General features: G+C 49.8%; 1 protein-coding gene across 14 annotated transcripts in view; it reads left to right on the top strand.

Moving 5' to 3' along the window:
• The window catches only part of epb41l2 (erythrocyte membrane protein band 4.1 like 2), a 41,401-nt gene that overhangs the window by 17,601 nt on the left and 8,250 nt on the right, over positions 1-15,550 (top strand). For 4 of the 14 annotated variants that reach the window (XM_047160898.2, XM_017455061.3, XM_017455052.3 and 1 more), the window contains 13 exons: positions 194-298; positions 1,231-1,273; positions 3,303-3,378; positions 3,502-3,720; positions 3,923-4,010; positions 4,822-4,974; positions 5,161-5,258; positions 5,410-5,582; positions 6,468-6,544; positions 9,390-9,464; positions 9,606-9,641; positions 10,600-10,659; positions 11,865-12,026. In XM_047160898.2, the coding sequence (XP_047016854.1) occupies positions 194-298; positions 1,231-1,273; positions 3,303-3,378; positions 3,502-3,720; positions 3,923-4,010; positions 4,822-4,974; positions 5,161-5,258; positions 5,410-5,582; positions 6,468-6,544; positions 9,390-9,464; positions 9,606-9,641; positions 10,600-10,659; positions 11,865-12,026 (1,365 nt within the window). The remainder of the gene's footprint in view (positions 1-193; positions 299-1,230; positions 1,274-3,302; positions 3,379-3,501; positions 3,721-3,922; positions 4,011-4,821; positions 4,975-5,160; positions 5,259-5,409; positions 5,583-6,467; positions 6,545-9,389; positions 9,465-9,605; positions 9,642-10,599; positions 10,660-11,864; positions 12,027-15,550) is intronic. The other 10 variants (XM_017455070.3, XM_017455088.3, XM_017455124.3 and 7 more) reach the window with 10 other exon arrangements.

Below are 15,550 nucleotides of genomic sequence, written 5' to 3'. Positions count from 1 at the left end.
CCTGTTAAAGGTAGGAAGGGGAAAAGTTTCCCTGCTCAGGTGACGTGAAGACGTCTGATTGGCTGACAGGAGCAAGGCGTCATTTGCATGTAGTTGAGCAGATTTTGCTGATGTTTCAGTGTTTTGCATAGGTGTAGACTTTAACGTGTGTGTGTGTGTGTGTGTGTGTGTGTGTGTGTGTGTTGCTCTGCAGAAGCGAGCCAAGGGTCAGTTCCTGTTTCAAAAAGTGTGTGAGCACCTGAACCTCCTGGAGAAGGATTACTTCGGCCTGAGCTTCAAAGACAACGCGGACCAGAGGGTGAGTGTTTTTGGGAGAAAATGGAGGTCCGTGTGAAGCTGGTGCAGGTCTCTGCTGGGGCCGAGAGAAGACTTTTCTACAGTACACACATTCCATCCAGCCCATCCCTCCATCCCTCCATCCATCCCTCCTTCCATCCCTCCTTCCATCCCTCCATCCATCCCTCCATCCATCCCTTCTTCCATCCATCCCTCCTTACATCCCTCCCTCTCTATAAATCCCTCATCCATCCATCCCTCCATCCATCCCTCCATCCATCCCTCCTTCCATCCATCCCTCCTTACATCCCTCCCTCTCTATAAATCCCTCATCCATCCCTGCTTCCATCCAGCCCATCCCTCCATCCATCCCTCCTTACATCCATCCCTCCTTCCATCCATCCCTCCTTACATCCCTCCTTACATCCCTCCCTCTCTATAAATGCCTCCATCCATCCCTCCTTCCATCCCTCCTTCCATCCATCCCTCCTTACATCCCTCCCTCTCTATAAATCCCTCATCCATCCATCCCTCCATCCATCCCTCCATCCATCCCTCCTTCCATCCATCCCTCCTTACATCCCTCCCTCTCTATAAATCCCTCATCCATCCCTCCCTCCATCCCTCCCTCCATCCCTCCCTCCATCCATCCCTCCTTACATCCCTCCCTCTCTATAAATCCCTCCATCCATCCCTGCTTCCATCTATCCCTCCTTACATCCATCCCTCCATCCATCCCTCCCTCCCACCTTCCATCCATCCATCCCTCCCTCCCACCTTCCATCCCCCCCTTCATCCATCCCTCACACACGACACAAACACACAGCGAGGAGAGCGATGTTTTAACCTCACGCTAGTCATTACTGGGATTTTTTCCTTCTCAGTTTACATCCTGTAATTCTGTGTGTGTGTGTGTGTGTGTGTGTGTGTGTGTGTGTGTGCGTGCGTTTGTAGTGCTGGCTCGATCCTACGAAGGAGATCAAACGTCAGATCCGCAGTAAGTAACTTTATTTGGTTTATTTCTCACACACACACTTCAGACGTGCCGTATCTCGTTATCGTAACCAGATTTATTCATCAGGATGTTGGCGTGGGACTTCCTGTGTGCAGATTTAGATTTTAGCAGCTTGCACTGCGTGTAAAGCATGTTATTTATGATTTTGTTGAGTATTCGATGTATTTTTTCGGGAGGTGGACGGTTAGTTACGGAGCTGCGGTGGTTCAGAACACCTTCACCGTGTTCATATAAATATAAAGAAAATAATGAAACAAATGCAAGTCACATTTAAAAAGAGACGTCACGGTCCAGCCTGGTGGAGGTGGTGTGGTGGTGTGGGGAATGTTTTCTCAGCGCACTTTGTTGTTGACCATGTACTTCCCATCATGACCGCAATCTACCATCTTCTAATGGCTACTTCCAGCATGATAATGCACCATGAACATGACAATGAGTTCCTCAGAGTTCCTCAGAGTTCCTCAGAGTTCCTCAGAGTTCCTCAGAGTTCCTCAGAGTTCCTCAGAGTTCCTCAGAGTTCCTCAGAGTTCCTCAGTCACAGGACCAGACTCTCAAAGGAATGTTTCCAACATCGTCAGGAATCCAGGAGATGAAGAATTGAGGCTGTTTTGAGAGCAAAGGGGGAGGCTCTGGGCAACATTAGTGTAGTGATCCTGATAAAGTGCTCTGTGACTGTATAATAAAATATATTAGCATGTAGTAGTAGTGATTATTATTATTATTATTATTATTATTATAATTTGTAGAATATTAGTTTAGTTATTTCCTGTAAGGAGAAAATGATTGGAGTCATCAATATGGAATAGACTTAATTTAATAATAGTAAAGATTAATTCATCTGAGCAACGTTGAGCTCCATCAACAATATGGAGCTCTCCCTCTCTCTGTCTCTCTCTCTCCCTCTCACACACACATACACTCACACACACTTTGTTTAAAAAACCTCTGTGATGAGTCAGGATGACCTAGATCATCGAAACGGGGTCATTCTCTCTCACCCTCTCACTTTCTTTTTCTCTCTCTCTCTCACTGTCTGTCTCTCTCTCGCACTCACTGTCTCTGTCTCTCTCTCGCACTCACTGTCTCTGTCTCTGTCTCGCACTCACTGTCTCTCTCTCTCTCGTACTTTCTCTCTTTCACACTGTCTCTCTCTTTCACACTGTCTCTATTTCTCACACTGTCTGTCTATCTCTTTCTCTCCGTGTCTCTCATGTTCTCTCATACTTTCTCTGTCTCTCACTTTCTCTCTCTGTCTCTCTCTCACACTGTCTCTCACTCGTTCTGTCTGTCCCTCTCTTTCTCAGTCTCTCTCTCTGGTGGATTTTATTTTGGAGCGCTGTAATTAGAGCAGCACACACACACACACACACAGAGTGTAACATGTTATGAAGCGCCACACACACTCTACTGAGTGAAAGAACACATTCAGTCCACGTTCGTCCTTCTGCCCGTCTTTTCCTCCTCCGTACCGTGAGAACCGAGTGCCTCGGCCAGACAGGAAGTGAGTTCCACGTTAAATAGGCCACGCCCCTTCTGAGCTCGTTAGCAGGCATCGTCGTACCCATTTGTTTATTCATCACTTCATCTGTGTTTCTGAGGGCGGATCCTGAAATAATGCTAGATAAAATTGTGTGTGTGTGTGTGTGAGAGCGAGATCACATCAGCTTGTCAGTTGAGTATTGGGTTTATTCAGAGATTCGTTAGCCCACAGCCAGAATAAATACATAAATAAATCCGATCGAACTCTGACTGGAACTCGCTTTTCTTCTGTTAACGCACCATTGCCATAGCAACCGGAATCTGTCGATGTTGAATACGTAGCAAGCCGTGCACACGTGGCCCGAAAGTTTCCGTTTATTGTCGGTGGGGCGTCCGGCGCGCGTGCGAACAAACGAGTCGTTACTATAGAAACGATAACGTGTCCGAGCGAGCACTATTAACCAATCAGAATGCAGAGTTCCACAACGCTGCGGAGTGTAACGAGTTTTCATCCGTTCCCCTTTCTCTCCAGACTCGCAGTGGCAGTTTGCGTTCAACGTGAAGTTTTATCCGCCGGATCCCACACAGCTTACTGAGGACATCACCAGGTACGCGCGCACACACACACACACACACACACACACACACACACACACACAGATATGGTCATAATCATGACATGCATGCCATGTAAAAGCTCTGTATGTAGTCAGCTTTGTGTGTGTACGCAGGTATCTGCTGTGTCTGCAGTTGAGGCAGGACATCGTGTCGGGACGGTTGCCGTGTTCGTTCGTCACTCTGGCGCTGCTCAGCTCCTACACGCTGCAGGCGGAGCTCGGAGATCACGACTCGGCCGAGCAGCAGCTCCACTCCATCAGCGACTTCCAGCTCACTAAAGATCACACCAAAGAGCTCGAGGAGAAGGTGCTCGAGCTGCACAAGTCTCACAGGTCTGTCTCTCTCTCTCTCTCTCTCTCTCTCTCTCTCTCTCTCACACACACACACACACACACACACGTAACATGTATACAAATAACATGTATGATGTACTGAAACAAAGAAAGGTCTGTCACTCTGTTTCTCTATCTGACACTCTGTGTGTGTGTGTGTGTGTGTGTGTGTGTGTGTGTGTGTGTGTGTGTGCACGTGTAGGGGAATGAACCCAGCCCAGGCTGATATAAATTTCTTGGAAAATGCCAAAAAGCTCTCCATGTACGGTGTCGACCTTCATCAGGCAAAGGTAAGCTCCACCCACACACAGGTAAATCCCGCCCACTATAACATGCACCACAGCTGTAAACCCTGCCCACTATAACGCGTGTGTGTGTGTGTGTGTGTGTGTCTATCATGTCCTCTGTCCTCTGTGGGCTAAAATTAGCAGTGCATCAGGGTCAGGTGGAGGAGGGATGGATAGAAAGAATGAGGGAAATGGACGGATGGAAAAGGGAGAAGAGAGGAGTGACTGGGGGAGATGGATGGAAAAGATGAGAGAGAGAGAGAGAGAGAGAGAGAGAGAGAGAGAGAGAGGGGGAAGGAAACTAGAGGAAGAAATGCGAGAGATGGATGTATGGAGGGAATTGAAGAGATGGGTGAGAAGGAGAAAGAGAGGTGTGTGTGTGTGTGTGTGTGTGTGTGTTAAAAGCGTCTCTTTGTGTAAATCTGTTCCATCCATCACAGATATTGATTTCCTGCTGCTCCCTTTTCACACACATGTGCGCGCGCCCTCTCTCTCTCTCACACACACACACACACACACACACACACACACACACACACACACACACACACACACACAGTGTGTGATGGAATAATGAGTTTGAGGTTGACATTCGTGTTAATTTGGAAACAGGAAATGAACTGAAGCTGGAACACTGAACCAGGACCGCGTCCCAAACCACATGTTAGTTCCCTAACCAGTGCTCCCTAGTGTGTGGTTTGGAACACAGCCCCCTAGTCTCAATGAATATCATCCACAAACCCCTGCTACCGTTATGACCTGTTCTTAACCATACATTACTTCCTGTGTGTGTGTGTGTGTGTGTGTGTGTCAGGACTCCGAGGGTGTGGACATCATGTTGGGAGTGTGTGCTAACGGCCTGCTGATCTACAAAGACCGTCTGAGGATCAACCGCTTCGCCTGGCCCAAGATCCTCAAGATTTCTTACAAACGCAGCAACTTTTACATTAAGATCAGACCGGGAGAGGTACGTGTATACACACACACACACACACACACACACACACACACACATATATATATATATATATATATATATATATATATATATATATAACACACACCCACCTGCACGCATCTTTTTATATATTTACATACATACAAGTGTGTGCGCACACATGTGTATATACACATATGTACGTGTGTGTGTTAGGCGGAGCAGTTTGAGAGCACAGTGGGATTTAAGCTGCCCAACTATCGCGCCGCTAAGAGGGTTTGGAAAGTCTGTGTGGAGCATCACACCTTCTTCAGGTAAAACACACACTCTGGCCACGCCCCCTTCACGGAGACTGGCACATGTGGGCCACGCCCCTTCACTGAGACTGGCACACGTGGGCCACACCCCCTTCACTGAGGATGAGGTTAACCCTTTATTATTATTGTGTGTGTGTGTCTGTCTTAGGTTGACGAATCCAGAGCAGCCGACGAAGTCGAAGTTCCTGACTCTGGGTTCTAGGTTCCGTTACAGCGGGAGAACCCAGGCTCAGACCCGACAGGCCAGCTCTCTGATAGACCGACCCGCTCCACACTTCATCCGCACGGCCAGCAAACGCAGCTCACGCAGCCTCGACACCGGTAACACACACACACAGACAGAGTGTGTACATGATTATACACAGACACAGGAAGTAAGGAGGACATGTGTTTCCTGTCTCCAGGATGATGGACAGAGTGAGAGATGGAGCGAGTTTTGTGTGGTGTATTTCTCTCTCTCTCTCTCTTTCTCTCTCTCTCTCTCTCTCTCTCTCTCTCAGCAGATCCATCAGACTTTACGCTAGTCAGTGTGTTAGCTGGGGAACGACACTGACACACATGGTCTCAGCTGGGTGTGACAGAGTGCGCGCACACACACACACACACACACACACGGATCGCGGAATTTGGCTGTGTGTCACATGATCGCACATCTGCGTCACAGCTCTGATCCTGAGCGCTGACCTCGTTATTTCCTCAGCATCTGTGCAGAGGAGCAGTGCCACCTGGTGGCCTCTCACACACCACACATCTGGATAAATACCGAGCACGCTGTCTGCACAACACATCTGGAAACACAGTCTACGGCATGCATCTGGATAAACACCATGTACACAACACCTGGATACACACACAGCACACCTTGTACACCACACATCTGGATAAACACTTCCTGCACACACACATCTGGATAAACATTTCTGCACACACAGGGGCACACATCTGGATACACACCTAGCACATTGTCTACACACACATCTGGATAAACACTGTTTACACCACACATCTGGATACACCCCCAGCACAGTCTACACACATCTGGATAAACACTGTTTACACCACACATCTGGATAAACACCACGTAGAGCAGGCATGAGTGGTCGATGTGATGTTATGGCGGGTCGTGTTTGTGAAGGCGATGTTTGATTGAAGCTCCGGCGTGCGTCTTGATGTTTTAGTGACCTTTGACCTTCCTCCACTCCACAGCTCCAGTGAGCGATCGTGGCCACGCCCCCGGTGAGAACGGTCGCGACCCCGCCCTGGATCTCTCCTCCGATTCCAAGGTGAGGAAGTTTAACTCGTGCTCTTCAACCTCGGATTTTCTCTTCGCAGGTTGTTAAGGAATGAATCGCGACGGATTAACCGTTTTATTATCATTATTATTATTATTATGTTGTTGTTGTTGTTGTTGTGTATTTCCTTTAGCGTGGTGTGTTTTTAATGCTGTGTGTTTGATAAACTGTGAAAGTGACGTTAATCAGCCCCAGTTCTTCACCCTATAACTCGACTCGGTCAGCGTTTCCCATCATGCTCTCTGTTTGCCGTCTCAGACGTCAGGTCCTCACATCACCGAACAGGAGGAGTGTGTTAAACACCTTTTGAGTCTCTGTCTGATCTACGCTCACACACACACCCGGGGTGTGTAGAACAGACAGCTGATGAAGATCCGAGCGTGTAGAGAGCGTTACCAGGTCGCGAGGTCACGCCTGACTTCCTGTTCTTCCCTGTTGGAGCAAAGCTAGTCATCTTCCTGCTGTGTTCACTCCTTTTCTTTTCTTCTCTCCCTCCTGTCGTTTTCTCTCGCTCCTCTCTCACTCCTCTGCACCGCACGGCTGTGTTTGTATTACAGATGTGTTTGTATAGGAATACAAGAAGAAAGAGGGGGAGGGGATGATGAGGAAGAAGTGAAGAGAGGGGAAAGATTCAAAGAAAGGAATAAACATGAAAGAAGCAAAGAAAGGATGAAGGAATAGAGAGAGGGAGAGAGGAAGAAAGGACAGGAAGCAAGAAGGGAAGAGAGAAATATGAAAGGAAGAAAGGAATAGAAACGAAGAATGGAAGAAGGAAAGAGGAGACAAAACAGAAGAAAAGATGAAGGAGGGGAGAATGAAAGGAAGAAGGGAAGAGAGAAAAGAAGAGGAGAAAGAAAAGAAAACAAGAACAAATGAAGGAGGGGAGAATGACTGAGAGGAAGAAGGGAAAAGAAAGAAAGGAAAAGAAAGGAGAAATTAAGAACTTAAGAAGGGAATAGAAACAAATGGAAGAGGGGAAAAGAAGAGACTCTACGGGAGGAAGATAGAAAGGGAATGAGTTAGTGGGAGGATGGAGAGATGAGTAGAGGAAAGTCGGAAGAAAGGAAGGCGCTAGTGTTACCGGTTGTAGATGTAAAACACACACACCCCTGTTCTCCCTCGTTATTATTCCCTTCCCCACTTCACCAATTACAATCCTCTTCCGCACTGTGACCTTTGACCTCCAGCAGTCTGTCTGACTAACGCTGTGTTTCTCTCCTCTCCTTCCTGTAACATTGTTTCCACTTTCCTTTTCATCATACGCACTTTGTTCTTTTGCTTCTTCTTGGTTTCTCACCCCACTCTTCCTTTTTTTTTTTTTTTTTTTTTTTTTTTTCCTCACCCCTCCTTCACCCAGTCGCTCTTCATGTTCCCGTTCTTTCCCTCCTCCTCATCCCTGTCGTCCCTCCCTCCCACCCTGGACACCATCTCCGAGCTCGACGTCCTGTCCGACGTCTCGGAGGACGAACCCGAGCTCGAGCACGATCGTGACCCTGACCCAGACCTCAAACCCGACCTTCCCGTCGAACCCGACGACACGGACCCCGTCCACTGTTCCGAAGAGTGCGTGTCTGCTTTTGCTCCACCCCCTTCCAACGTTCCCACCGAACACCACCCGCGACCAGGCTCCTCCCTCCTGGCCTTGTTTAAGGGTGCGCTCCTGCTGGACGAGGACGGCTCCGTCGCCCTGCCGTGTCCTTCCTTCGTGCTCATTTTCGCCATCTTTCTCTCAGCCTGCCACTCGGTGGCGCTCTCTCTGGCACTCGCGGTGCCTCTCGCAGTCTCGCTGTGCTACCTCGAGCCCAAAGCTCACATCCTGTTCTGGGCCGCCGAGGTCGGCGCGGACGCCGCGTCTCAAGAGGAGACGTGTGACCCGGCCGCCTAAACCGTCCCTCGACCCCTTTCCTCCATTAGTCCACGACCTCATTGCTTCCTCACGCTGTGGTAGATTTGTAAAAATAGCACGCATCCCTCCTCCTCCTCCTCCTCCTCCTGCAAATCGATTTTCCCAGCATTCCTGAGGGTCTATTTATAGCGCCTCGTCGACCCCATTAGCGAGCATATAACTCACCACAGACGCAGGAAGTCTTTCAATAGCCTCGTTTTCATGCAGAGGTGAAAGTCCTGCACTTTAGCCCCAGTGAAATGTCCACGAGGTCCCCTTCACTCGACCGTCTCGAAACCACGTCCCGTAACCTTCCTCAGTTTTGATAGCACTTCCTTCAAATGAAGTATCATTTGCTGGATAGAAGCAGCCATCTTCATCACTGCAAACATTAAGAGGTGGAGCCTAGGGGGCGGAGTTATACCAAACATCGCTAAGATTAAAAAAAAAAAAGTGATTCTCCCAGATGGCCGCCCGCATCACGTCCCAGCGCTTAGCAACACTGTGAAGTTTCGTTTGTAGATTTATAACCGTCCCACAGCGTCTCATATTTACCAGGAACAGATTTTCAGTAGACGTTTAATACTCGCTACGTTAACGTCGCCCGACGTCGTATACCTTTCATCTTCTTAAGCCGCTCGTAACCGTTTTGACGTATAACCGTTGAAAAAAAAAAAAAACCCTTTTTGCTGTACTCTGTCTACACGCGTAGTATTTCTGTGCAGTTAGACCCGATGAAGCTACGCATAGAAAAGTCCGGAAAACTCCCACCGCTGTCGCGTTACGTTCCCTTGCCCCGCCCCTTAACTCTGATCAGCCAACCCCCGAGTTCGAGTCTGTCTCCTCATGACCTCACGCGCCTCATTTTTATGGAAATGTCAGGCCTTCCCATCATCCATTTCACCGTTTCTTTTCCTTCCGATCGACTCGTCCATCGTTTCCACCAATCAGGTTCCGCAGGTGGAAGAAGGGGCGGAGCCTGGGGAGGCCACAGCCGCAGAAGTCGCTGCCGAACTCGTAGCTGAGGTCTGCTGCTCATTTTCCCAGCTTGCATCTCTCTCTCTCTCTCTCTCTCTCTCTGTGTGTGTGTGTGTTTATAATTTATTTACAAATCCAGGGTGAACTGCGTGACTAACCGTTCCTCTTTTCCTCCAATCGCGCTCGCAGACTGAAACGCACGGAGCCGATTCCTCTGAAACCCAGGTTCATTTGATCACTGTTACGAGTTCATTTGGTTCTCGCTTCTTTTTGGGTTCTTGGTTCTTGTTTTTAAAATCTCGATGTGGGCGTGTGTGATTTCCCCCTCCCCCTCCCCTAGCGTTTCTTATTTTGGTTTGTGGATGATGATGATGTCGATGTGCTGGTGTTTTGTTTGCTGCTTGATTTGTGCAATGAAAGGAAACCTGTCCAAACCGCCGCTCGGGGAACAGACGTGTCCGTTAAAGCCCCCGACAGCACGCTGATCACGTTAACGTTAATGACGGTGAACTACAGGCGCCGCAGCAGGAACCTTCCATTAAAAATCTCCAATAAAAACCACAACTAAAAGCAGTAAATGTAGATTCGATTCAGGAAACGTCCTTTACTGCAGTTTAATGGTCGTTAAATCTGTCAGCTGGAAACTTTCCCTATAGTCTCGCTCACTACAAAATCTATTCGTTTTATTATTCATTAAAAAGACCCTCTGTATATTTATGCTATATACTTATTGATTTATTTGGAGACCGATTCAGAAATGAAGCATCTGGGTTGTTGTATGTGTGTTTTTTAAAAATTATTATTTATTTATTTATTTATTTATTTAAATAGCAAAGATATTAATGTACTGAAGTATTTCTGTTCAGCAGCATGAGCGCGTTTTAATATTTTACAGTCACAGGAGTTGTCATGGGCTTTAAAATTGAAACGCTGATCTCACACACACACACACACACACACACACACACACACACACACACACACGCACACAGAGTTCCCGGAGGCGGTGTGGACGGGTTTTTACACTGCGTTTGGGTTTGGACTGTTCACTCACTCACTGTTTCATTTCATTTCTTTTTCTTTCTTTTTTTCTTTTTTTTTTTTTCTCTCATTTATGCCAACCTCTTTTTTGTTTGTTTTTGTTTGTTTTTGTTTTGTCTGGTTTTTGTTTTTGACTCTGCAGAGCAAGCTGAGAGTGCAGGGAGAGAATATTTATGTCAGACATAGCAATCTAATGCTGGAGGTTCGTATCAGACGGGGGGATGATAACTTTTACTCTCAAACTCTCCTGTAAACAAGAAAACCCCAATCTGGAGTTTGTGCTGCTGTGCTCTCGCTCTTCTGAGCTGCCCTTCACTCTCATTCTGTGTGTGTGTGTGTGTGTGTGTTTGTGTTTGTGTGTATATATATATACACTCTTGTGCATGGTGTAATGGATGTGTGTGTGTGTGTGTGTGTGTGTGTGTGTGTGAGAAATGTGCAAAGTGTAATCTTTTCATATTTTCGTGTTTTATTTCTTAACCATACTAATCCTTTTACTTTCTGCTTTGGTGTGTGTGTGTGTGTGTGTGTGTGTGTACTAAACATTACTGACTGCTGATTTGAGTCGATCCTGAGTGAAACACACAGAAAATAACCCTCTTCTCTATTCTGAGAAATATAATCGACACGTGTACTCGACTAGACGAGGACGTTAACGGAGGGAAACTGTCGAATTGTCCCTGTTGTGGCGTTTCTACAGAAAAAACAATCATTAAAATACCAATAAATTGATATCGACGCTGTTTGAACGACATCGGGGAAGGGAAAAGAGGAAAAAACGCGTGGACGTTTGTTCGTATGTCCGATTTCATTCAGAAAAAAAATGTCCACATTTTTTTATACAGTGAAGAAAGAGCACGGAGAAAGCAGGAAGGTCATGGACGTTGGATAACGGATCAAACAAAAGAACAAGAATGAAATCGAGAATGAGAGAGGGTTACTAAAATAAAGTGAGGGAGAGAGAGAGAGAGAAATAATGAAAAGGAAGAAACAGTAAATAAATAAAAATGTGGGAAAGCACATTCTGTGTGTTTCACTCTCGAGGGTTTCAGCAAATACACTGGGGGAAAACCTGTAAAGCCTCGTCTCACTGCTGCGCACACACACACACACACACACACACACGCACACACGCACACCCCGACATCGCCAGGGTCTAAATGGGCGGGGCCAAATTGAATTTGATCAGCCAGTCAAAAAAAAAAAATGAATGAATGAACTGGTTGGACTGAATGGACTGGTTCTGATTGGCTGGTTAGATTAAAGCTAAGCTCCGCCCCTTGTCGGCCGTTCCTGACATTCCAGCAGTGAGGCTTGGCACACACTCTGCTCTATGACTGTGCATTCTCACACTAATGACGTGGATGTTGATTCCCCTTCCCTGTCCACCGGTCGCCGTGGCAATAGGATCTGGATAAGACTCAGGAGGATGTTTTGAGGCATCAGGCTAGCGTTAGCGAGCTAAAGCGCAGTTTTATGGAGGCGGCTCCAGAGCCCCGGCCCAGTCAGTGGGAAAAGCGTCTGACGGGAAGCCCCGCCCCCACCGGCCTGCGCCCGCCCGTCCCAGGGGTACGTGTGCTTCTGCGCCGGGATTCACGCCACAGACCCTGCGAGCCGACACGCCTGCATGCGGCACTCACTCTGCTGTTTCTCTTTGTAAAATTTATTTATTTTTTTTCTTCTCTCCACGTGGCAGTCCGACTTGTTCACCTCGCCTCTCTAGTGCCCGGGGTTTTATTTTATCAGATTTAAAATCATAAAAACCGTGCAAGACAAAACTCTGGCTTGTGTCTGTAACCCCGAGTCACCCTGAGAGGTTTCGTAAACAATCCCGACTGCCTCATGACCGCTTCCTGCACACCCAAAGCCTGTCTTCCGCATTTAATCAACGGTGGACGGCTTTGTGACTCTGACGTGAGGCTCTTTAAGCATGGACGACTTCCTGACATCCTAACCTGTTGGTGTGTTGTGGCAGGAATGGTTTGGCATAGTAGAAGTGTCATAAACACTGTCCTGTCAGTGAGTTCAGTGAATTGTTCACCTACTACAGGGGTTTTAATACAGATTTCATTCCTAATCCCAACAGTCACCGTCCCCCCCAACTCTCGTCCCCCCAACAGTCACCGTCCCCCCAACTCTCGTCCCCCCAACAGTCACCGTCCCCCCAACTCTCGTCCCCCCAACAGTCACCGTCCCCCCAACTCTCGTCCCCCCAACAGTCACCGTCCCCCCCAACTCTCGTCCCCCCAACAGTCACCGTCCCCCCCCAACTCTCGTCCCCCCAACTCTCGTCCCCCCAACAGTCACCGTCCCCCCAACAGTCACCGTCCCCCCAACTCTCGTCCCCCCAACAGTCACCGTCCCCCCCAACTCTCGTCCCCCCAACAGTCACCGTCCCCCCCCAACTCTCGTCCCCCCAGCAGTCACCGTCCCCCCCCAACTCTCGTCCCCCCAACTCTCGTCCCCCCCAACTCTCGTCCCCCCAACAGTCACCGTCCCCCCAACTCTCGTCCCCCCAACAGTCACCGTCCCCCCAACTCTCGTCCCCCCAACTCTCGTCCCCCCAACTCTCGTCCCCCCAACAGTCACCGTCCCCCCCAACTCTCGTCCCCCCCAACTCTCGTCCCCCCCAACTCTCGTCCCCCCCAACTCTCGTCCCCCCAACAGTCACCGTCCCCCCCAACTCTCGTCCCCCCAACAGTCACCGTCCCCCCCAACTCTCGTCCCCCCAACAGTCACCGTCCCCCCCCAACTCTCGTCCCCCCAACAGTCACCGTCCCCCCCAACTCTCGTCCCCCCAACAGTCACCGTCCCCCCAACTCTCGTCCCCCCAACAGTCACCGTCCCCCCCAACTCTCGTCCCCCCAACAGTCACCGTCCCCCCCAACTCTCGTCCCCCCAACTCTCGTCCCCCCAACAGTCACCGTCCCCCCAACTCTCGTCCCCCCAACTCTCGTCCCCCCAACTCTCGTCCCCCCAACAGTCACCGTCCCCCCCCAACTCTCGTCCCCCCAACTCTCGTCCCCCCCAACTCTCGTCCCCCCCAACTCTCGTCCCCCCAACAGTCACCGTCCCCCCCAACTCTCGTCCCCCCCAACTCTCGTCCCCCCAACAGTCACCGTCCCCCCCCAACTCTCGTCCCCCCAACAGTCACCGTCCCCCCCAACTCTCGTCCCCCCAACAGTCACCGTCCACCCCCAACTCTCGTCCCCCCAACAGTCACCGTCCCCCCAACAGTCACCGTCCCCCCCAACTCTCGTCCCCCCAACAGTCACCGTCCCCTCCAACTCTCGTCCCCCCAACAGTCACCGTCCACCCCCAACTCTCTTCCCCCCAACAGTCACCGTCCCCTCCAACTCTCGTCCCCCCAACATTCACCGTCCCCTCCAACTCTCGTCCCCCCAACTCTCGTCCCCCCCAACTCTCGTCCCCCCCAACTCTCGTCCCCCCCAACTCTCGTCCCCTCCAACTCTCGTCCCCCCCAACTCTCGTCCCCTCCGACTCTCGTCCCCCCAACAGTCACCGTCCACCCCCAACTCTCGTCCCCTCCAACTCTCGTCCCCCCAACAGTCACCGTCCACCCCCAACTCTCTTCCCCCCAACAGTCACCGTCCCCTCCAACTCTCGTCCCCCCAACATTCACCGTCCCCTCCAACTCTCGTCCCCCCAACTGTCACCGCCCCCCCCAACTCTCGTCCCCCCCAACTCTCGTCCCCCCCAACTCTCGTCCCCTCCAACTCTCGTCCCCCCAACAGTCACCGTCCCCTCCAACTCTCGTCCCCCCAACAGTCACCGTCCCCTCCAACTCTCTTCCCCCCCCAACTCTCGTCTCCCCAACTCTCGTCTCCCCAACTCTCGTCCCCCCAACAGTCACCGTCCCCCCCAAATCTCTTCCCCCCAACAGTCACCGTCCACCCCCAACTCTCGTCCCCCCAACAGTCACCGTCCCCCCCAACTCTCGTCCCCCCAACATTCACCGCCCCCCCCAACTCTCGTCCCCCCCAACTCTCGTCCCCCCAACAGTCACCGTCCCCTCCAACTCTCGTCCCCCCAACAGTCACCGTCCCCTCCAACTCTCTTCCCCCCCAACTCTCGTCTCCCCAACTCTTGTCTCCCCAACTCTCGTCCCCCCAACAGTCACCGTCCCCCCCAACTCTCTTCTCTCAGAAAGTTATTCCTCCCAAAAATTCTCATCCTCAAACTGTTGTCTCCTTTACAGTCGTCCCTTTAACAGTTGTCCAACAGTGGTCCATGCTTAAAGTCTCTACTGGATGTTCTTTCATGCTCCCTCTGATCTGGGCTCAGCAAAAAGGGCTGTTTTCTCCAAAACTGCTCTGCATCTTTTTCGTCCCTGCTGGGAGAATCATTCAATCTGATTGGTGCTTGGCTTTGGATTTGAATTTCCTGCTGTTTTCTGTGAAAGATTAATAATGGATGTCTCTTTTATTCTGCTTTATTTGCTTTGATCTTTCCACTGTAACTGTTGTTTTGGGGGTTTTTTTCCTCAATGATGATGTTATTTACTGCTGTCATGCTTCTTTCAGGGTGACTTTCGGTGCCTGTGTTTGCAATGTCGTACGCAATTTGCATGTGACAGGCTTTTTTTTTTCTTTTCTTTTTTCTTTCTCTGGTACAGAGTGTCATCACTCACTCCATCTTCACTCCATCACTTGGTTCTCTGTGCACTTCTTTATACCTGGTTGTTCTGCTCCTTCCTTCCCTCTTCTCCTGAGGGTCACCGGAGTCATTTGGTTCTCTGGGTTTACACCCAGGGGTCTCGCTGTTCTTCAGGGTTCTATTTCCAGCTATGCGGTTAAAGGGTTTATTCACGGAAGTGATGTGACGTCCCAGGGAACTAAAAATCACCTCACTTTCCACAAATTCCGACTAACTGGTGACATTTCTCCGCTTTCTGCACCAAGTTGGATGGGGATAATCTTGCGTAACCTAGCGTACGCTTCGGCGAATGTAATTAGCGCGTAACATGCATGATTGCTACAGAATTTTGCGTCGCAGAGGTCCATCAATCAAGCTGCTCATTGGAATATTAGACCCCGCCCACCCCGGAGGCAGCTGTTTAACCGAAGTCGCAT

This window comes from Ictalurus punctatus, chromosome 2 (assembly GCF_001660625.3).
Source record: "Ictalurus punctatus breed USDA103 chromosome 2, Coco_2.0, whole genome shotgun sequence".
Taxonomy (NCBI): domain Eukaryota; kingdom Metazoa; phylum Chordata; class Actinopteri; order Siluriformes; family Ictaluridae; genus Ictalurus; species Ictalurus punctatus.
The sequence above is the reverse complement of the archived record's forward strand: the minus strand, read 5'-3'. Positions and strand labels throughout refer to the sequence as shown.